This window comes from Thalassophryne amazonica, chromosome 5 (genome assembly GCF_902500255.1).
Source record: "Thalassophryne amazonica chromosome 5, fThaAma1.1, whole genome shotgun sequence".
Classification (NCBI taxonomy): Eukaryota; Metazoa; Chordata; class Actinopteri; order Batrachoidiformes; family Batrachoididae; genus Thalassophryne; species Thalassophryne amazonica.
In genome coordinates this window covers 51,650,984-51,674,730 of record NC_047107.1, presented here as the reverse complement: position 1 = coordinate 51,674,730, position 23,747 = coordinate 51,650,984, and the positions used below count along the sequence as shown (strand labels likewise).

Sequence of the window (23,747 nt, the reverse complement as noted above, 5' to 3'; positions counted from 1 at the left end):
GTGATAGTGAGCACTTCTCCTTTGCTGAGATAATCCATCCCACCTCAGAGGTGTGCTATATCAAGATGCTGATTAGACACCATGATTAGTGCACAGGTGTGCCTTAGACTGCCCACAATAAAAGGCCACTCTGAAAGGTGCAGTTTAGTTTTATTGGTGGGGGGGGGGATACCAGTCAGTATCTGGTGTGACCACCATTTGCCTCATGCAGTGCAACACATCTCCTTCGCATCATCCGTGAAGAGAACACCTCTCCAATGTGCCAAACACCAGGGAATGTGAGCATTTGCCCACTCAAGTCGGTTATGATGATGAACTGGACTCAGGTCGAGACCCCAATGAGGATGACGAGCATGCAGATGAGCTTCCCTGAGACGGTTTCTGACAGTTTGTGCAGAAATTCTTTGGTTATGCAAACCGACTGTTCCAGCAGCTGTCCGAGTGGCTGGTCTCAGACGATCTTGGAGGTGAACATGCTGGATGTGGAGGTCCTGGGCTGGTGTGGTTACACGTGGTCTGTGTTTGTGAGGCTGGTTGGATGTACTGCCAAATTCTCTGAAACTCCTTTGGAGACGGCTTATGATAGAGACATGAACATTCAATACACGAGCAACAGCTCTGGTTGACATTCCTGCTGTCAGCATGCCAATTGCACGTTCCCTCAAATCTTGCGACATCTGTGGCATTGTGCTGTGTGATAAAACTGCACCTTTCAGAGTGGCCTTTTATTGTGGGCAGTCTAAGGCACACCTGTGCACTAATTATGGTGTCTAATCAGCATCTTGGTATGGCACACCTGTGAGGTGGGGTGGATTATCTCAGCAAAGGAGAAGTGCTCACTATCACAGATTTCGACTGGTTTGTGAACAATATTTGAGGGAAATGGTGATATTGTGTATGTGGAAAAAGTTTTAGATCTTTGAGTTCATCTTATACAAAATGGGAGCAAAACCAAAAGTGTTGCGTTTATATTTTTGAGTATATATGTATATGTATGTATGTATATGTATGTGTGTATATATATGTGTATATATGTGTGTATGTATGTGTGTATATATATGTGTATATATGTGTGTGTGTGTATATGTATGTGTATATAAAGAAAATAATTACTGGGTTTGAGGAACCTTTGGATTTTTTTTTTTTAAACAAAACATTAAAATGATTTATTTTAATTTTTAATGAAATTTAGCATTTTTTCAATTTTCAAATGCAGTTTGTCAAAAAAACCCCAAATATACTATACTCATTTATTTGTTTAAATACACCCTAAATATGCTCGAAAATGTAAAAAAAAAAAACTCTAAATCTAGCTGTGACCAAAGCATAGAGCACACTTTATTTATTTATTTACTTTTCAAAGTATTGCAATGGTTTATATTGTATTTTTCAGTATTTGTATTTATGTTCTGTTCATATAAACAAAGAGATGAGTCCTTGGAGAAGCAATAATAAAAATACAAAATGTATTACCACATGAACAGTGTGTGCAGGCGTTGTTTGTATCTTGTAAACTCTTAACAGAAAATCAAAACAATATTTGGAGTGTCCTGTGTAGGAATTGATGTCACGGCCTCTGAAGAGCCACATACAGAAGATAACTGGACTCTTGTTCCATCCTTGTGTCAATTATGTCCCAGTTCAATTCCCATCTGTCCTCTACCAAGTTGTTTAGATTGAAACAGATTTGCAAAAATGTGATTTGAATCACATTTCAACTACCTCTGTATGTGATTTAAATCAGCTTTAGAAAAAAATCATATCTCATGGATTTTAACTGTCCAGACTGCAAAAAAAAAAGGTCAAGCTAGATACTATCTTGATATGCTAAAAATCCCATTTTGAGTGATAATGTGAACAAGACCTCTGTGTTTACTTGGACAAATGTTTGTAGACGCAGCCTTTGAACTTATTAGTGTTCAAGCAGGGAATATCTTCGTAGTGTAGTGAATTTCCAAACAGATCCTCTGTGCTGTTGACCTTTCAGGTTGATGCACAAAGGAAAGGGGTTACCACTCCTGTGCAGCAGCCCCCAACACCGTCCTCTGTCCCTAAAGCTGTTTCTGCCACCAAACCTAAGGTAGTTTTTATCTGGACCCTCTATAGTACCTTCAAATAGAACCGGTCTGCATATCCTCACAGCCTAACCTTTTAAGATAAAATTCTCTTTCATCTGAAATGGATAATAGGTTTTCATGGGTACTCTTCTAACATTTTTTTTTTTCTTGGAATAAATGCAGTCATATCTTAACAGCTTTCCTCAAGTGAGCATGCTGCACACTCTGAGCATTTTTCTCTCTTATTAACAGCTATCGGTTAATTTTTGTAAATGATCTGTTCTTCTAAGGATACATTGCTTCTCTGACTGCTGTGGTAACAGGTATTTGTATTTCCAGGTACCTGAGAAGGTACCAGAACAGGAACCGGAGAATGACACAAAAAATGTCCAGAAAGGTGAGTTGGTCATTACAGAGCTACACTATGTACACTGTTGATAAACAGTGGTTGATTTTTATTATATATAGATATTGACAAAGGATTTACTGTTTTAGAGTTATATTTCAGCATATTACAATTGAAAACAAATGGGAGTAAGGATATCCTGATCTGAAAACAGCAATCTGTGTATGACCCGATCAAGGCATTTTTTGATTCCTTCGTGTAAGACTTAAAAGCACTGGTAACACAGATTAGTCAGCATTCCGTCTTATTCAGTTTCACAAGTGTCGTGCCAACTGCCTAATAGCCATTGTTCTGTCAGTGGTTTCTGCTAGTTCACCAGCAGTGCAGCAGTACATGATTTAAAAGCATGTTGATAATCTGCCTTGCCACGAATACACACAAGTCTATTTCTGAAGGATGACATATGCACATGAATATACGATTAAGTGGTGGGTATAGTTCTGTGTACTGCTATTTATCGAAGCTAATGTTTTCATTGTCGAATTAGCTTTTCAGATAACTTTCAAAACCGTCATCGGATCGATTATCTTCTGATCAATTTTGGTCCGATAATTTTTAGACCACTAACATATTATTGCAAGCTGAGTGAATAAAGCTTTAACAGTTAATAAACATTTTTAAAGTCTGATATCAAAGATTTTAGAGACTACCTGTTAAATGTTTTGTAGTAGACGTGCAGTTCTATCCTCTACAGACAGAGGAGAGCTGGTTTCAGGAGAAACCGCTCTATCCTCTGCAATCAGAGGAGAACTGGTCACAGAAGAGAACCAAAATGAGAGCCAAAAAAAATTTCGACACCCTACTAATTAGCTGGCAATATCACCCAAGTCATCCAGAGGCATACAGTTTTAACTTATGGTTAAAATTTTAACCAAACTAATTTCGGACAAGTCATTTAAATTAACGTCACGTCTGAAGTTTTATAAAGTGCAAATATCAGCTATATGTTTTAGTTTTAAAGTATTGCTTTAATTTTAAAGGTTTTAGTGTGGACATGGTGTGTGTGTGCAGTGCATTCTGGGTACCATAAAGGTTCACGACAGGAGAAATGCATTTGAGACTCTCTGATCAGGGTCCACACGGACAACAGCATTAAACCCTTTGTATATTGTGCCTAAAGCTCTTGTGAATATATTCTCTGGGTTTATAGACATTGCTATTGTTTGTTTTATGTAAAAATGCCAGAAGAAGCTCAGATTGCTTCTCCGTTATTTTCAGTTGGAATCACTGTGAGCTACAATTTCTTCCTGTTTGCTCTATAATGTCCTGGTTATTGTCCTTTATAACACTGTGTGTTGTCTTTGTTCCAGAGTAATATATATATATATATATATATATATATATATATATATATATATATATATATATATATATATATATAAGACCTCTGAAATTCGGTTTGTGTTCATTAAATTCCACGCAGATTAGACATAGCAGACACGGATTATTTATTTGGAATATTTGTTTTGGCAAATTTTCAGTTTCTACTGCCATCTACTGACCAGTAGTGTTCATGGCTGTATTCGCTCTAAGTATTGATATATGCCATAATCCTTTGCAGCTGATGAAAAATTAGTTGCTGCAGCTGATGAAATGAAATGAAAATGTACATTTTGGTTGTATAAATTAGTTCATTTACAATTGTCATGTGTTTTCACTGTGCTGTTTAAACCGCAGCAAGTCTCTGGTGCGCAAAGGATGATGGGTTAGGGTCTGAGCATCTGGGCGCCAGTAGATGGCAGTGTTCTATGCATTTTAACCCCGGCTATATCAGACGGTTGTCTAATCACAACTTGACTTTTGGCTTTTGCTTTTTTTTTTTTTTTTTTTACATATGGGGATAAAATGGCATATTTCACAAAAACACATTTACATGTAAACCAACACACGTCACATTAACGGTTTTGTTTTTACATAGAATGAATGAGTCAACCAGTCAGTGTTAGCAGAGGCTCATTTTACCCATAATCCCTCTGGCATCTGTGTGTGTTTGTTAAAAAATCCAGAATTAATGCATTATTTAAAATTAAAAGATATGTTGTAGAAGTTGTCTTTTGGCGAAAAGACGAGCTGAAACTTCTCACATTAAGACTCTTTGAGTCACGTTTATTAACAGACTACAAACATGGTGCCGCGCGTTTTTTAACAGACTACAAACATGCCGCCGCGCGCCAACAGAAAAGCCGGAAACAGAACACGTCACCCGAACTCTTAAAGGGGCCGCTACTATTACATGAATCACAACATAGCACATAACAGAACACTTATAAGAAAGTGAATTATGCCGTCAGTGTTGAGAGCACTACACATGCCCCCCCAGAATTCACTCTAACAGGACACCTGTGAAAAAAAAAAAAAAATGTATCAACGGCGTGGGGGGCGAATCAAATGTCCAGTGTGGCTCCGCCGTATGGGAGAAGGCGGAACCGCCCCCTCAGTGGCTGTTTGCAGGGCTCCCCTGCGGCATGGTCGAGGGGCAGGAGGAACAGGAAAAGGGGCCTAGTCAGAGGCCGTCCTCGTTTTGGAGGTTGTGCCAACTCAACTGGTGTGGCCAGATCTAGGTGAGCTGGCTTAAGGCGGTCCACAGATATACACTCCGGTTTGCCCCCAATGTCTACCACAACGTGCTTGTCCCCAGTTTCCACAACACGGAAAGGGCCCTCGTAAGGCGGACAGAGAGGTCCGTGGTGACCATCTGCTCGAATGAAAACATAGCCAGCAGACTGTAGGCTACTGGGGACGTGAGAGTTCGGCAAACCGTGACAGGGAGTAGGAAGTGGAGCAAACAGCCTGGCATTATCCAACAGGCTGGAGCGCTGGAATGTGGCTGACCAAGGGGTCGTGGTGCTAGGGACGAAATCCCCGGAGACTCGTAGTGGCTGACCATAGACCAGCTCTGCGGAGGAGGCCTGAAGGTCTTCCTTCGGTGCTGTCCTGATGCCCAGCATGACCCATGGGAGCTTGTCAGCCCAGGAACTGTCCTTCAGGCTGGCACGCAGGGAGGCTTTCATTGACCTGTGAAAATGTTCGCAGAGGCCATTACTCTGGGGGGTGGTAGGCCATGGTGCGGTGGAGTTTAACTCCCAAGCTTCCTGCGACAGCGTTCCAAAGTTCAGAGGTAAACTGAATGCCCCGGTCCGAGGAAATGTCTGATGGGGTGCCAAAACGGGACACCCAGGTGCCAATAAATGCCCGTGCCACATCAGCTGATGTTATAGATGACAGTGGAACAGCCTCTGACCACCGTGTGGTCCTGTCGACCATAGTGAGCACATGAGTATAACCCCGCGAGGGTGGAAGTGGGCCAACTAGGTCGATGTTGACGTGGTCGAAACGTCGTTCTGGCACTTGAAACTGTTCCAGTGGCACTTTGGTGTGGCGGTGTACTTTGGCACGTTGGCACTCCACACAGGTGTTTGCCCAGTCCCTCATGTCCTTTTTAAGACCGTGCCACACAAACCTGGCTGCCACCAGCCGTTGTGAGGCCTTGGTTCCAGGGTGTGAGAGGCCATGGATGGTGTCAAAAACAGGTCGCCTCCACTTCGCAGGCACAACAGGCCTAGGAGAGCCCATGGAGACGTTGCAAAGCAGAGTGGTGCCAGCGTCGCCGAATGCCACATCCTGCAGCTGCAGCCCAGTAACAAATGAACGGCAAGCCTGCACGTCCGGGTCTGTGGCCTGCTCTGCTGCCATGCTGCCGTAGTCCAGGCCGAGGTGGACCACCCCCGCAACAGCGCGGGAGAGGCAATCTGCGACATGGTTGTGCTTTCCAGAAAGGTGTGCAATGTCCGTCGTGAACTCTGAAATGTAAGTCAGCTGCCGCTGTTGCCTGCCCGACCATGGCTGAGTGACTTTGGACATGGCAAAAGTCAGAGGCTTGTGGTCCACAAAAACGGTGAACTGGCATCCCTCCAGCAGTGAACGAAAGTGTCGGATGGCGAGGTACATCCCAAGTAGCTCCAGATCGAAGGTGCTATACTTCCGTTCACTGTGACACAACTGCCTGCTGAAAAAGGCGAGAGGCTGCCATGCATTACCCACCCACTGCTCGTAAACCGCACCGACCGCGTAGTCTGAGGCGTCCGTGGTAAGTGCGATTGGGGCGGAGGAGGCGGGATGGGCCAACATGGCGGCCTTAGCCAGGGCTGTCTTAGCGTCCGCAAAAGCCTTGTCTCTTTCTGGGCTCCAGCCCACAGTGTGCTTAGGCTTGCCGCCTTTCAGAGCCTCGTACAAGGGTTGCATGATTTGGGCGGCCCTGGGGAGAAAACGGTGGTAGAAGTTAACCATGCCTAGGAACTCCTGTAAGGCTTTGACAGTGACTGGGTGTGGGAAAGTGGTGATGGCCTCCACTTTTGACGGAAGAGGAACGACCCCGTCCTTTGCGACTCTGTGCCCCAGAAAGTCTATGGTGGACAGGCCGAACTCGCACTTGGCTGAATTGATGATGAGCCCGTGCTCGGTAAGTCGCTCGAACACAGTGTGAAGGTTGCGAAAGGTGCTCTGAAGGTGATGAACTGGCCACCAGGATGTCGTCAAGGTACACAGACACGAAAGGCAGATCCCATAACACAGAGTCCATGATCCGCTGGAAAGTTTGAGCAGCATTCTTGAGCCCAAACGGGGTGCGCAGGAACTCAAACAAACCAAACGGCGTGATTACAGCTGTTTTTGGGGATGTCGAGAGGGTGTACAGGCACTTGATGGTATCCTCTGATCAGGTCCACCTTTGAAAAAATGACCTTACCAGCCAGGTGCGCTGAAAAATCCTGGATGTGTGGCACTGGGTAGCGGTCAGGCGTTGTCGCATTGTTGAGCTGTCAGTAGTCCCCGCAACGACACCAGCCCCCCCCAGGCGTTGTCGTCCCCCCCAGCTTGGGGACGAGGTGTAAGGGGGAGGCCCAAGGACTGTTGGAGCGACGAACAATCCCTAGGCGCTCCATGGACTCAAACTCTGTCTTGGCCATGGCAAGCTTGTTCGGCTCGAGGCGTCGATCGCGGGCGTATACAGGCGGGCCAGTGGTGTCAGTGTGATGCTCGACACCGTGCTTGGCTGTGGAAGAGGAGAAGGTGGGCTGCGTGAGTGCTGGAAACTGTCTGTGACAGAGAGCAGGCTAGAGAGGTGTAGTGCATCAGAGTCGCTGAGCGCGCATGCATACGACATACAGAAAGTGACGGCGTCGATCAAGCGCTGATTTTTTTAACGTCCACCAACAGTCCATATGCACACACAAAATCTGACCCTAAGAGGGGAATGGCTACTTTGGCAGTCACAAAGTCCCAGCCAAAGCGTTGGCCCCCAAAACACAGTTCAACATGCCTTGTGCCGTACGTACGGATGGGGCTGCCATTGGTGGCTTCCATGGGGGGGCCGTGGGTTTCAGCTACCACGTCCACCTGTGAAGCAGGCAGTAGACTCCGCTGTGCCCCTGTGTTGCAGAGGAAGCGTCGGCCGGAGACGGAGTCGTGGATGAAGAGCAGCCTGCCGGCATGGCCGACGCTCACGGCCACTAGTGAGCACCGGCCTTGGCGTTTCCCACTCCACTGAAGCTGCATGGAGAGCGGCATCGTTTGGCTTTGGGGCCAAACCTGGCATGGTAGAAGCACACACCTGAAGACTGCTGCCAACGCGGGGCTGCTGCTGCGATGAGCATATGATCATCCGGTACCTCTGATACAGCACCAGCAGGGAGGAGAGCAGCTGCGCAGGGCTGCTGACTCGCCAGTAAACACTTGTCAGCCTCAGCAGCCAGTGCTCTGCAATCAGTGCTGGCAGTGTTGGCCAAAGCAGCTCTCACATGAGCAGGCAGTTGGTGGAGGAAAAGGAAATCTGGCTTGTTGTCGCCAAGCAGGTTGAGCATTCTGTCCATTAGCTCTGAGGGCTTGCTGTCACCGAGCCCTTGAAGAGAGAAAAGCCTATTGGCCTTCTCAGCGTCAGACAGTTCGAATGTTTGAAGTAAGTATTCCTTCAGAGTTTCATACTTTCCCGTCAGAGGAGGACGTTTAAGAAGGCTCACCACTCTCGATGTCGTAGAACTTCCGAGGGCAGATACCACGTAGTAGTATTTAGTTTCGTCAGCGGTGATCTGACGCAAGGCAAACTGTGCCTCATTCTGAGCGAACCAGGCTGAAGCAGAAGATTCCCATAATTCGGGGAGCTTGAGAGACACAGCGTTGGCGGTCATGGCGATCTGGATACGTCCAGTAAACAAACGTCGGGGTCACCAGTGTAGAAGTTGTCTTTTGGCGAAAAGACGAGCCGAAACTTCTCACATTAAGACTCTTTGAGTCGCGTTTATTAACAGACTACAAACATGGCGCCACGCGGTTTTTAACAGACTACAGACATGGCGCCGCGCGCCAACAGAAAAGCCGGAAACAGAACACGTCACCCGAACTCTTAAAGGGACCGCTACTATTACATAAATCACAACATAGCACATAACAGAACACTCATAAGAAGTGAATTATGCCGTCAGTGTTGAGAGCACTACAATGTTATATTTTAACTTTGTTCAAATGACAGAATTGTCATTAATGTAGTTCTGCCCAGAATAATTTTATTTATAACTCAAAACCATAAGTCAAAACTGCTTTATTTTCCAAGACCTCTGCCTCATGGCAGAAGGCTCCTTTTGCTGCGGTAGAGTAAAATACGTAGTAAACAGGAACTTCCAGCAGGGGGCAGAGCGCACAAAGACAGAAGTGGTGATTCATTGTTTGGGTTTATGATCGTGGTGTTAAACCTCAATTTTAAAAGTTATCGGTTAGCTGTAGCTTCCGATAACTGGAGTGATATGTAATGTTCAGTACAAACTCTAGAACTTTTATCTGTTTTCTTATCAGTGAAGAGATGAAAAAAGTTATACATGCATGTCTGGTTGTTAATCGCCTTAGCAGCTAGTTGTCATCTTAGTTTATATATATATATATATATATATATAGAGAGAGAGAGAGAGAGAGAGAGAGAGAGAGAGAGAGAGAGAGAGAGAGAGAGAGAGATATCAACCTGTCATGCTCATTTCAAACAAGTACTAATAATTGTCCTTACAACATCCAAATAATACTAATGACTGAGATGTTAGCCTACCAGCCAGTGTGCACTGGAACAAGTAAACAATCAATCGTATTCACTTACTGAACCTAGAAAGGTGAAAATGGCATCAAGGGCAATCTTTGTTTTCTCCAGATAAGGGTCTGCTGGTTGAAGTACGTGTTAATAAGGAGTGGTACACTGGCAGAGTCATCGCTGTGGAGGCAAATAAACAGACTATTCGCTGGAAAGTTAAGTTTGACTATGTACCAAGTTCCACCCCTAAAGACAGATGGTAAGTTTATATGTTGTGTACATGCTGTATCAACATTACAGATTATTCATTTGGCATGTAATCGTGTGCGTGTGTATGTTTTGTGTGTAAAGGGTCTTCAAGGGTAGCGATGATGTCCGTTTGATGCGGCCAGCATCTCCAATGTCTCAGACACCTGACACTCAGCAGGACACAGAAAGAGGACATGCACCCATGGAACCAGACACCACTCAACCAGGAACCAGCCGAGAGGTGACTGACAGCCTAGTCGCCATGTTGAGGTCAGTTAGTTACAACTTACGTACATAATTTACTTTAACTTGACATCAAAGGTTTAAAAATAAGAATTCTGGGTTCTTTATACTAAATTTTTAATTGTATCTTTTAAAGATGCAATAAAAACAAATCTCTCAACCATGATGTAAATGAAATCAAAATACGTAGGCCAAAATAATCTGTTGTGTAACTGTAGGTACCCTGTAGTACTGAAAAATGAATTCATCACTTTTACAACTGGATGTGTGAACATTTCCAAATCACCAAATATGTCTTGGACTTCATTATGATTCTCTAGCAAAGAAAGGTTTTTTTTGTGGGGGGATAAAGAATTCACTATTGCTGTCTATTCATGAGTCATAAAAGTACATCTCCTCTAAAACCAGTTTGGTAGATTTCAGTGAAATGTCACATAAACATAGCACACCAAATAAAGGTGTGTGTGAAATTAATTTTGGTCCATCATCTACAAGTGGAGATTATGGGGCTTCTGAGGATGGAATGGAAAATGCTAATTAAAATCCCACAGTGGTTCTTACTTTTGCTTTGACTATGTTCTCATTGCAGACAGTATAACCCCAAGATATTTCATGATTTGTTGGGTCAACTTAATTAGTTTCTTTCTCTATATAAGGCATGCAATACATTCCAAAAGTTTAGGACGGGGGCAGTTTAATGCTATAAATGAAGTAATAGAAATAATTGTAATAAAAAATAAATAATAAAAAGGTTATTTCAGACAGGTGATGTCAGCAGGTGATTGTAATAAATTGGTACAAAAGCAGTTTCTGTGAAAGGCTAAGTCTTTGAGGAGCAAAGATGGCTAGTTTAACAATGCATGAGAAAATTCTTTAAAAGGTCAGAAACAGTGTTTCTGCTCCAGACCAAAGTTGAAAGGATAATCCACACTGTTATGAGCAAGAAGTCCAAAAGCTAGAGTCTGTCATAGTATGGGGATGCATCTGTGCCCTTGTCAGTCATAATTTACGCTTCTGTAATGGCAGGATAAAAGCAGAAAAACTCCATTGAAATTTGAAAGATTCTTTGCAAGCCAATGCAAAACCACATTCTGCATACATTGCAAAGGCATGGCTGCTGAAGAGGAGGATACTGGTAGTAGACTGGCCTTCCTTCAGTCCTGAGCTGTCCCAAGTGGAGAATGTGTGGAGAATTTTCAAAGAAAAAATGCCACCACAATGAAGACAACCCTGTACTGTTGCGAACCTTAAGACATCTTTGCAGGAAGACTGGAACAAAAAACACCTGACATGCTTCATGGCTTAGATCCTCAATTCCATAATGTGTTTTAAATGTTGTAAGAAGGAATGGCAACATTACCAAGTGGTAAAGTGTTTAGCAACCCAATTTTTGGGGGAGAATGTGTTGCAGGCCATAAATGCAGGATATATATATATATAATATGTGTGTGTGTGTGTGTCTCTAGATGAATGACGTTGCCCAGAGAAAACATGAAATGTTTTTGGTTCATACTGTCTGCAATAAAATAAAAGTCAATGTTTTGATTCATCTGTAAGCAGGTCAAGGATCACTAGACCACACATGGTGTAGCACCTGATTGCAAATTGCCCCAACAAATGCCTTCTTGTCCATTGTCAGGGCCATCACAGCCTGCTTTCGTAGCTCCCTGTAGAGCCCAAGATTTCCATTAAGCTGTGTACTACAACTCCTCTATCCAGAGTGTCCTCATTTATGAAACACCTTCTCCTATGGACACTGGCCAGTTCTAATACAATCCTCAGCAACTTTCAGTGTCAAGATGCAGAAGATCTATTCAGATTGCCAGTTTTGTCCATGTTTGCAAGTCCTCAAGCAGAAGTGCATGGAAATTACTGAGAAGCAATCTGAGCTTGAAGTCTGCACAAATTTAATCTTGAGCACTAAGCAGGCAATATCCTGCCAGACTTCAACTAAACCCTTAGGGAAGCCACAAGTCGCATGAAGTTCTGCAGAATTCTCTGTTTTATTGTTACTGGCATTAACAAAATATTTCTAGCCTGATAGGGGTTCTCTTTAAAGTGTTGACCCACCAAGCCAATAATACTTTAGGAGAAACACTAACATGCAGTTGGGGTGCTGCCAAAGCAGTTCCTCTGTAGCTCTGTAATGGCTAACTCTAAACACTGCTTTGAAATATTTTTGAAACACCCATTTAGAGCATTGATACAGACTCTGCACAAAAAGGCAGCTATCACAGTAAGAGGCAAAAGTAAAACCAGAATTAAAGAATACAGTAAAACTGGGGAATGGGGAAGGACAGATGGTAGTTGATTTTGCAAAAAGGATGGAAATGGCTGTGGTGAATACCTACATTAGGAAAGAGAGGAGCACAGAGTGACATAAGAGTGGAGGAAGGGGCACCCTGATGGACTACATTCTTTGTAGGAGATTCAAGCTAAAAGAAATGGGAGACTGTATGGTGGTGGCAGGAGAGGGTATAGCCAGACAGCATACGATGGTGGTTTGTAGGATGACTTTAGAGGTGAAGAAGATGATAGTGAGAACTCAAAGAATCAGATGGTGGAAGCTGAAGGAGGAAGACTTGTGTGAAATTCAGTGAGCAGGTGAGAGAGGCATTGTATGGACGGGAAGACAACTGGAAAAGTACTGCAGATGTGGTGAGGGAGACAGCTAGGAAGGTATTTGGTGTAATATCTGGACAGTGGAAGGAAGACTGGGAGACTTGGTGGTGAAACGAAGATGTCCAGGAAAGCATAAGAAGAAAGAGGTTGGCAAAAAAGAATTGGGATAGTCAGAGAGATGAAGAAAGTAGACAGGAATACAAGGAGATACAGTGTAAGGCAAAAAGAAGTGGCAAAAGCTAAGGAAGACATTTTGCAAGCTGTACAGGATGTTGAATAGTAAGGAAGGAGAAAAGGAAAGCAGGAATGGATGTGCAGAAGGTTAGGGTTGTAAAAGATACACATGGTCATTTGGTGACAAGCTTGGAGAGTATGTTGAGAAAGTTGAGGCAATATTTTGAGGAGCTTATGAATTAAGAAAATGAGCGATAATGCTGGTTGATGGCAGAGAGTAAATCAGGAAGTACAAGGGATAAGTAAGGCTGAAGTGAGGGCAGCGATGAAGAGTGGAAAAGCAGTTGGTCCAAATGACATTCCGGTGGAGGCATGGAAATGTCTTGGAGAGATGGCAGTGAAGTTTCTAACCAGATTGTTTAATAAAATCTTGGAAAGTGAGAGGATGCCTGAGGAGTGGAGACAGAGTGTGCTGGTTCTTATTTTTAAAAACAAGGGTGATGTGCAGAGCTGCAGTAACTACAGTGTGGCATAAAGTTGATCAGCCACAACATGAAGATATTGCAAAGAGTAGTACAACCCCTGGCAAAAATTATGGAATCACCGGCCTCGGAGGTTGTTTCATTCAGTTGTTCAATTTTGTAGAAAAAAAAGCAGATCACAGACATGACACAAAACTAAGTCATTTCAAATGGCAACTTTCTGGCTTTAAGAAACACTATAAGAAATCAAGAAAAAGATTGTGGCAGTCAGTAACGGTTACTTTTTTAGACCAAGCAGAGGAAAAAAATATGGAATCACTCAATTCTGAGGAAAAAATTATGGAATCACCCTGTAGATTTCATCCCCAAAACTAACACCTGCATCATATCAGATCTGTTCGTTAGTCTGCATCTAAAAAGGAGTGAACACACCTTGGAGAGCTGTTGCACCAAGTGGACTGACATGAATCTGAGTTCTTTCTTGTTTGCAGTGGCGATGGACAGGTTGACTGATGAGATCAGACAGGAGTCTCCATGGACTATGATGTTTGCAGATGATATTGCAATCTGCAGTGAGAGTAGAGAGCAGGTTGGGACTGGCCTGGAAAGGTGAAGCTATGCTCTGGAGAGAAGGGGAATTAAAGTCAGTAGGAGCAAGACTGACTACAAGTGTGACAATGAGAGGGAGCCCAGTGGAATAGTGTGGTTCCAAGGAGTAGTAGTGGTGAAAGTAGATGAGTTTAAATACTTGGGGGCAACTGTCCAAAGTAATGGAGAGTGTGAAGAAGAGTGCAGGCAGGGTGGAGTGGGTGGAGAAAGGTGGCATGAGTGATTTGTGATCAAAGAATATCACAAGAGTGAAGTGGAACATTTACAAGACAGTAGTGAGACCAGCTATGTTGTTTAGCTTCAAGACTGTGGCACTAACAAAAATACGGGAGGCAAAGCTGGCGTTAGCAGAGCTGAAGATGTTGCAATTCTTGTTGGAATTGATGAGAATGGACAGGATTAGGAGCGAACATATCAGAGGGACAGCTCAGGTGGGACGGTTTAGAGACAAAGTCAGAGAGGCAAGATTGAGATGGTTTGGACATGTGCAGAGGAGGGACCCAGGGTATATAGGGAGAAGGATGCTGAGGATGGAGCCACCAGGCAGGAGGAGAAGACAGATTCAGGTCTGGGCTCTGGCTGGGCTTTTAAAATTTGTAAAAACTGAAGGGAGCACAAATGTTTTCACAGCACTGTAATTTCTGACAGCCGTGGGGTTTTATCTTACTGAATTATCTGTGATCTCTGTTGTCCCTACTGTTTGTGCACCTAGGACAATGCTACGTTACTTCTTTCCACCTGATTTTCGGATTCCTAAGGATGATGTCAGCAGCATGACAGCTGAGGAGTTGATGTCCTTTCCTTTGGTGAGACATGGATGAATTAAAGCATCTGTCAAATTGTCAGAATTTGCTGTATAATCAAAACAGACAAAAAGCACATAGCTCTGTTTTGGGAAGTAGATATTTGTTGTATTGTGTCCCCTTTTATGAAACTAAAACCAAACCTACATTTCTGGCTTTTGAAAATCTTATCACAAAGTTGAATACTAAAATGTTTTCTGATCTAAAAGTATTGTTTGTTAATGACTCCAATTCATTTTATATTTGTGACTTAAAATTGTTACTTCTTGGTCAGAACATTTGAGGTGTCTTTCACCCGTAGTGACTGTAAATAGGAGGCATCTTTGTAGCTACTCACAAATGTAAATGTGTGATAGAAATTCACCATTTGTCATGCCTTCTAACACCTGTATTTTCTTCCTCTGTCAGTCAGCATTGGTGCTCTACATGAAAGAAAATAGTTAAACTTTTCAAGTTTTCTAAATGCTTATGTTTGTAGTGTTTCACAATAATCCCATAATGTCCTGTGCATGCAGTGTTTCCATTGCTGAAAATGATTTTTATTATTATTATTATTCATTTATTAATTGTCTGCACAATTAGTGGAGGGTAATAAAGACAATATTTGAAATATTTCAAATTAGTCATTGAAGGAATTATAGTGGGGAAAATAAGTATTTGATCCCCTGTGATTTTTGCAGATTTTCCCGCCTACAAAGAATGGAGAGGTTTATAATTTTTATCGTAGGTACACTTCAACTGTGAGAGACAGAATCTAAAAAAAAAAAAATCCAGAAAATCACATTAAATGATTTTTAAATAATTAATTTGCATTTTATTGCATAAAATAAGTATTTGACCCTGTACCAACCAATAAGAATTCTGGCTCTCACAGACCTGTTAATTTTTCTTTAAGAAGCTCTCTTATTCTGCACTCTTTACCTGTATTAATTGCACGTGTTTGAACTTGTTACCTGTATAAAAGACACCTGTTCACACAATCAATCACACTCCAAGCTGTCCACCATAGCCAAGACCAAAGAGCTGTCTAAGGGCAACGCGATGCAATATCGCGCCACAAACGCGCCAATCGCTCAAAATCACTTCACTGACATCGCTTCATCTGCGTCCATCGCGCGCGCTGCGTGGCTTGGTGCCACAACGCGTCCCGCCCGGTGTGAACGCGGCTTGAGAGTGACGAGTCTTTCGTTCACACACACACAGAGAGAGAGAGAGAACAGCAGACACTTCACTGTGTAAAAAGCAGCAAAGCAATTTTAATCAACGATCGTCTTAACCACACAGCCTCATTGAAACAGTAAAGTGTGAAAAACTGACTGAACTTGCAGAACTATTTTTTTTTGTTTGTTTTCTTTTTATTATTGTTTATGCACCAATGACACCGGATCAAATTACTTGTATGTGAGAACTTGCTTTGCAATAAATTTTATTCTGATTTGACAGTCAAATCAGTCCAGGTTTATCTCTTGTTCATATAAGACAATTAGGAGTTATATTGTTTTAAAAAGTATGCAATCCCACTTAGAAATGTCAAAAAGAAAAAACTAAACTGTCAACATGACAGAAAAACTCTGCCTGTCTTACTGGATTAAAGGTACAGTGTGTCATTTTTGAAGAGGAGGGCAAATGTTATGTCCATCAAACATTGTGTTTTAAAACTTTTCAATGTTATTTATTTTATTAACTTAGACAGAAACATGCAAAAAAGAACTTTATTATAACATAAGTGTCATTTTTTTGTATATTATTCTTGCTTTCAAAGCATCTAAAACCAGTCAAAATGACTCGCAACGCGCGCCGCCTCGGGTGATAATAGTATTTTTAAGTTTACTAATGCGTTGCTAAGCATTTACAAATGGACATTTAAAAGTGAATTGGTCAACTGTTTGAGATTGTGATTAAAATATATATTAAGCATATACAAATGAGTTATATAAAAATTAACCATTACTTTAGTTAAGCTCACACCAAATACTAACAGCTTGTAAAGGCTTTATAGTAGTATTTTTAAGTTTACTAACGCATTTATAAATGGACATATAAAAGTGAATTGGTCAGCTGTTTGAGATTGTGATTTAAAATATATATTAAGCATATACAAATGAATTATAAAACAGATTTAGTCACCACAGGGATATTACAAATGCTTAACTAATTCTCAGTTAAGGCTTATTCGTGCATTGAAAGAAGAATTCATACATAGTCTTTAGAACTGCATACCTATAGTGATGGGGTAAGAGACTTGAGCTTTGTACATTATTAACAAAGGATACATAAAGTATTTAATGCAATCTTTACAAATGTTATAACTGATACATTGAGCATCAACTAATGGTTTATTAATGCTTAGTAAAGGCTTAATAATTTGTGAGCAAAAAAATGTAAAGACAATTAAAATGATTTGTAAAGTATTTTTATCACTAATAGTGTCTGATTTTACGTTTGTAAATGAACTATTAATGATCAACTTTTCTTAAATGGTTTATAGAGAATTTTAAAAAATCATTTACAAATGTTTTATAAAGACTACATATTTTGTTATTAAGCCATCTATTTATGTTCTTACCAGTGAGAAGCTAATAAAAAAAGAATGCTTTGTCAATGTTTTACAAGTAGTTACTTAAGCATTTACTTACACTTTATAAATGCTGTACTTACTCCTTATCGAGTACAGTTAATATACAGTGTTACTGAATTATGTGAAAAAGCCTCAGGAGGTGATTTTTGTTCTGTGCCTCAGTGCAGCGATTCACAAATTAAATGTTTGGTACAAGGAAAGATTAAACATTCTACTGATTTCCCCACACTGAACACTAAAGCAAACTTTGGTTTACAAAAAAAAGGCATTTGTAAAAATTAAACAAATGAGACACGGATTCCCAAAAAGCCTTCAAGGATCTGCATTAAACACTCTGATGTGTTTATATGGTTTATTTTACTTGTCTTCTATTTTTCAAAATTAAAATCACGTTTTATTTTTCAAGAGAAGCAGGTCTTTATGGCAAAAATGACACCAATATATGCCTCATTGGATATGAAATCAACCCAAATTAAACACATTCAACAAAAATATATTTGTCAAGTGTATGAACAGTGGGCATTGTAACACTGCTGACCATAAGGCCACCAACGTATAGAGATTAAATGACTGAAACATAACTATACAATTGCATTTCTTCAGTATAAAATTCAGACCTTTTTGTTGCCATTAGGTAGGTCTTTACCTGTCCAGTGGCAGTAGCTGATGTCTTCTGTCAGTTAGCTTTTTCACACTGGCAGGAGCTAAAGAAGCTATTTCTGCTAGTTCTGTGGCCTTGGCTGAAAACTGGAGTTTTCAGGATCAGCAGAGTTGATCTCTGTCTGTGTGAATCACGGAATGTCCCTATCCACAAGTTGAAATAGCAAATGTGGCATAAGAAACACTTTATACATCTTCAAGCCCACTATTGTGTGCATAGGGGGTTATGGGAAGTTCAGAAATTGACTAGATTTAGATTAATTAGGATATGATTGAAGGTCATTATTTTACTCCTGGGTTTGATCTGGAATGGTAAAAGATTAGCAGTCCCAAAAATAGTTATTAATAATTGACATCACATAAATGTATTCACTGTTAGTGCATGTCCTTAAATCTGCTGACTTATTTTTGTGATTCCTCATTACATTTAGAAAGAGTATTTTCAGCAGTATGAATCTGGTCTGCAGTCACTGTGTAACTCGTACCAGAGCAGAGCTGATGCCAAGGCTAAAGCTGTGGAAGAGAAGAGCAACAGCATTGAAGTCAAACTGAAGGAGGCAGATGAGAAACTCCAAAAACTGAGAACAAACATTGTAGCACTTCTGCAGAAAGTACAAGAGGTAAAAATACTCAGTTTAAATGTGTACATTATTGATTCTCTTAAAAATGGGAGCTTTTTCAAACGGTGGGGTGTGCACAGTTTCTAATTTCTGCCAACATTATGTAATGTAGATTGTATGTAGTTTGTAAACAAATAGCAAAATAATGCTTTTTCCACACTTTCAGGACATTGACATAAACACCGATGATGAGCTTGATGCCTACATAGAAGACCTTCTGACTAAGGGAGATTAAAGAAGAAAAAAAACAGTTTTAAAAATTGAAGAGACTCTTACTTTCAAGCCATGAATGGCTGATAGTTCACTAAGGACTTGCTCAACAATCCTGCTCATGTTTTGTATGCGCAGAGTTTGGTTTATGTCGGGGCTGTGTTCTCTTTTTTTAGTAAATCATATTTTTGATTGTTGACTTTCATGTTTTAGTCAGCACCAACATGTTTTTGCATTATTGGGTATGCTCTGTGATTTTCTTTTAAGACTGTTTTATATACGGTGCATCCAGAAAGTATTCATAGTGCTTCACTTTTTCCACATTTTATCTTGCAACCTTGTTCCAAAATGGGCCAAATTCATTTTACCCTTCAAAATTCTTTTTGCAAATGTATTTAAAAAAAAAACTAAGGAATCGCATGTACATAGGTATTCACACGCTTTGCTCAGAACTTTGTTGATGCACCTTTGGCAGCAATTGCAACTTCAGGTCTTCTTGAATACGATGCCACAAGCTTGGCGCACCTATCTTTGGGCAGTTTTGCTCATTCCTCTTTGCAGCATCGCTCAAGCTCCATCAGGTTGGATGGGGAGTGTCAGTGCACAGCCATTTTCAGATCTCTCCAGAGATGTTCAATTGGATTCAGGTCTGGGCTCTGGCTGGGCCACTCAGACATTTACAGAATTGTCCTGAAGCCACTCACCCTGGTCTGAGGTCAAGCGCGCTCTGGAGCAGGTTTTCATCCAGGATGTGTCTGTACATTGCTGCATTCATCTTTCCCTCAATCCTGACTAGTCTCCCAGTTCCTGCAGCTGAAAAGCATCCCCACAGTATGATGCTGCCTCCACCATGCTTCAGTGTAGGGTGGTGCCTGGTTTCCTCCACTCATGAGGCCTGGTATTCACACCAAAGAGTTCAATCTTTGTCTCATCAGACTAGAGAATTTTGTTTCTCATGGTCTGAGAGTCCTTCAGGTACCTTTTGGCAAACTTCACACGGGCTGCCATGAGCCTTTTTACTAAGGAGTGACTTCCGTCTGGCCACTCTACCATACAGTCCTGATGGGTGGATTGCTGCAGATTGTCCTTCTGGAAGGTTCTCCTCTCTCCACAGAGGAATGCTGGAGCTTTAACCGTGTGACCATCAGGTTCTTGGCCAACTTTCCATTTACAGATGATAGAGGACACTGAGCTCATTGAGACCTTCAAAGCAGCAGAAATGTTTCTGTACCCTTCCCCTGCCTCAAGACAATCCTGTCTCAGAGGTCTACAGACAACTCTTTTGATTTCATGCTTTGTTTGTGCTCTTGTGAAAAAGTAGCACACAATGAATACTTTCTGGATGCACCATACCTGCTTTACCTGTGTTAATCCACATGTAAACAAACATCCTAAACTCATTGCCTGTAAAAAAAAAAAAAAAAAAAAAAAGTCTGTTAAATGCGTTAGTTTATCCTGTCAGATTATACTGTCATGATGTTGACAATTATTCCATATTTTGGTCCATCTTGTGTGGCCACAGCAGTATGTGGCTTGAGATTTAACTCGACTTGGCTGTTGGTATTTAAACAATAACATTTATTTTGTAAACTAAAAAGTCATTACTGTTGCCAGTTACTTTCTTCCATTCTTTCTGCTGACTAATCACTTTGAATTTTACTTTTTATGGATGGGTGGTGTATTACACCCAAAAGGAAAAAAAAAAAACACTGGGTTTTATCAGTATGACCATTTTCTTTGTTCCTCCTCAGTTTGCTATGACTGGACCCTATGTTGTTTTTGAAGGGATTAAAAAAAAAAAAAGAAACTCGGCTAAAATCAAAAGTTGTATGTTCATAATTCAGTGCCTGTGTTCTTTGTTTTGAAAAGATTTTTAACATATTGTAATGTTTTATTAAAACATGCATGCTTTGTCATTTTGTTCTTATCGGAATGAAATGACACTGTATTTTGAGAACTGTATGTAAAACAATAAATCCAGTTCAGCTGTACCTATTGATAAGTCCATAAAATTTGCATATAAGGTCACATACAACCCCTGGCAAAAATTATGGAATCACCGGCCTCGGAGGATGTTCATTCAGTTGTTTAATTTTGTAGAAAAAAAGCAGATCACAGACATGACACAAAACTAAAGTCATTTCAAATGGCAACTTTCTGGCTTTAAGAAACACTATAAGAAATCAGGAAAAAAAATTGTGGCAGTCAGTAACGGTTACTTGTTTAGACCAAGCAGAGGGAAAAAATATGGAATCACTCAATTCTGAGGAAAAAATTATGGAATCATGAAAAACAAAAGAACGCTCCAACACATCACTAGTATTTTGTTGCACCACCTCTGGCTTTTATAACAGCTTACAGTCTCTGAGGCATGGACTTAATGAGTGACAAACAGTACTCTTCATCAATCTGGCTCCAACTTTCTCTGATTGCTGTTGCCAGATCAGCTTTGCAGGTTGGAGCCTTGTCATGGACCATTTTCTTCTTAGAAATCTCATTGGAACGGCACCAAACAAAAGTTCCAGCATCATCACCTTGCCCAATGCAGATTCGAGATTCATCACTGAATATGACTTTCATCCAGTCATCCACAGTCCACGATTGCTTTTTCTTAGTCCATTGTAACCTTGTTTTTTTCTGTTTAGGTGTTAATGATGGCTTTTGTTTAGCTTTTCTGTATGTAAATCCCATTTCCTTTAGGTGGTTTCTTAGTTTGGTCACAGACGTTGACTCCAGTTTCCTCCCATTCGTTCCTCATTTGCTTTGTTGTGCATTTTCAATTTTTGAGACATATTGCTTTAAGTTTTCTGTCTTGACGCTTTGATGTCTTCCTTGGTCTACCAGTATGTTTGCCTTTAACAACCTTCCCATGTTGTTTGTATTTGGTCCAGAGTTTAGACACAGCTGACTATGAACAACCAACATCTTTTGCAACATTGCGTGATGATTTACCCTCTTTTAAGAGTTTGATAATCCTCTCCTTTGTTTCAATTGACATCTCTCGTGTTGGAGCCATGATTCATGTCAGTCCACTTGGTTCAACAGCTCTCCAAGGTGTGATCACTCCTTTTTAGATGCAGACTAACGAGCAGATCTGATTTGATGCAGGTGTTAGTTTTGGGGATGAAAATTTACAGAGTGATTCCATAATTTATTCCTCAGAATTGAGTGAGTCCATATTTTTTTCCCTCTGCTTGGTCTAAAAAAGTAACCGTTACTGACTGCCACAATTTTTTTTTTCTTGATTTTTTTTTTTTTTTTTTTTTTAAGTGTTTCTTAAAGCCAGAAAGTTGCCATTTGAAATTACTTTTGTTTTGTGTCATGTCTGTGATCTGCTTTTTTTCTACAAAATTAAACAACTGAATGAACATCCTCCGAGGCCAGTGATTCCATAATTATTGTCAGGTGTTTAATTATGCAAAATGCTTAGTAGTGACTCTTCCATAAGTATGCAGTCGAGTGGGTGGAGTGACTTTTTATGGTGTTTTCTTGCTATGAGGCCTGTGGCTCTGACTAAAAGACAGGAGGAGGTGGTTGCAGACCTGAAGATGCTTTTGATTTTCTTTGGGACATGACACTTGACAAGAATGAGTACAGAAGAGGGACACAGGGAAATTAGAGGTAGTTTGGTCATTTTATGAGGCCACAGTGCTAACCACTAAGTCACTGTGCTCCCCTTTTTTAATTTGTTGTAGGTGTCCGTGTGGTCAATGTGGATTTTGACCAAGACCTGGTGTATCAAGGTGAAACTTCGTACACAAGACCCATTCATTTAAGACGGAACAGTTCAGTGTTGGGTGTGTGTTTATTCGAATTGTGGCTACCAGGGGCAGGCTCTGAAACTTTGTGTATGCAATATATTGAAAAAGGCTTTGTATATCAAGGGCAAACTTGGTACACAAGGTCACACTACTAAAATAGAGAAGATCAACAATGGTCAAACAGGTTTACTGTCTGAAACCTAGTGTATGTGAGCTCTTAATGAACCTTGGTCAGACTTGCTATTGTACATTATTATACAGATAATGAATGTTTGTGAGTGCGCAGAGTTGAATGAAACATTTAACATTTGTACACCTCTGTGCACATTCCTCTACTCTTATGTCACCCTGTGCTCCTCCCTTTTCCTAAAGTAGGTATTCACCACAGCTATTTCTATCCTTTTTGTCTAATCAACTACCATCTGTCCTTCCACATTCCTGTCAGTGGATACCATATCTGCCCATTACTTCCTCATCACCTCTGTTTCCTTCACCAACATGCCCATCAAAGTCCACTTCTATTGCCACTTTCATGCTTGGGTACACTCTCCACCACTTCATTTAACTCACTCCACAAATCTTTCTCCATCTCGTAAACCTACCTGTGGGACATATGCGCTGATGATATTCATCATCACCAAGGTTGGGTAGGATTACTTTGAAATGTAATCCAGAAGTAATCAGATTACATGTAATCCACATGTATTCTTTCAAAGTAATCCTACCCAACCTTGATCATCACCCCTTCAATTTCCAGCTTCACACTCATCACCCTGTCAAGACACTCGCTCAGCCTCCAACACACTCTTAACATACCCCAACACCATTTATCATCTTCCACGCCATAATACAACAACTTGAACCCACTGCCTATGCTCCTGGCCTTACTTCCCTTTTATGTGGTCTCTTGCACGTACACAATGTGTCTGCTATTCTCTCCATCATGTTAGCCAGCTCTCTCCCTTTACAGTCATACTGCCAACATTCAAAGTCCCAACTCTCATTTCCACCCTTCTAGTTTTCCTCTTCTGCTGTCTCTGGACACACTTTTCTCCTCTTTGTCTTCTTTGCCCAGCAGTAGCCCAATTTCCATGAGTACCCTGTTGGGCAACTGTAACGGTAGCGGCCGTTGTTAACCTGGGCTTTGACTGATATGGTATAGAAATTAATTTTGTACTCTGCATGGTTGTGTTGGCTTGTTTTACGC

General features: G+C 41.2%; 1 protein-coding gene across 1 annotated transcript in view; it reads left to right on the top strand.

Annotated features, from left to right (window-relative positions):
- morc2 (MORC family CW-type zinc finger 2) overlaps positions 1 to 19,120 on the top strand; it is a 71,175-nt gene extending 52,055 nt beyond the window's left edge. Inside the window, exons 17-23 of the mRNA XM_034169562.1 lie at positions 1,943 to 2,080; positions 2,397 to 2,454; positions 9,650 to 9,788; positions 9,881 to 10,048; positions 14,621 to 14,714; positions 18,381 to 18,569; positions 18,736 to 19,120. Coding sequence (XP_034025453.1) covers positions 1,943 to 2,080; positions 2,397 to 2,454; positions 9,650 to 9,788; positions 9,881 to 10,048; positions 14,621 to 14,714; positions 18,381 to 18,569; positions 18,736 to 18,804 — 855 coding nt within the window. The 3' untranslated portion in view covers positions 18,805 to 19,120. The remainder of the gene's footprint in view (positions 1 to 1,942; positions 2,081 to 2,396; positions 2,455 to 9,649; positions 9,789 to 9,880; positions 10,049 to 14,620; positions 14,715 to 18,380; positions 18,570 to 18,735) is intronic.
- The last annotated feature ends 4,627 nt before the right edge of the window (positions 19,121 to 23,747 follow it).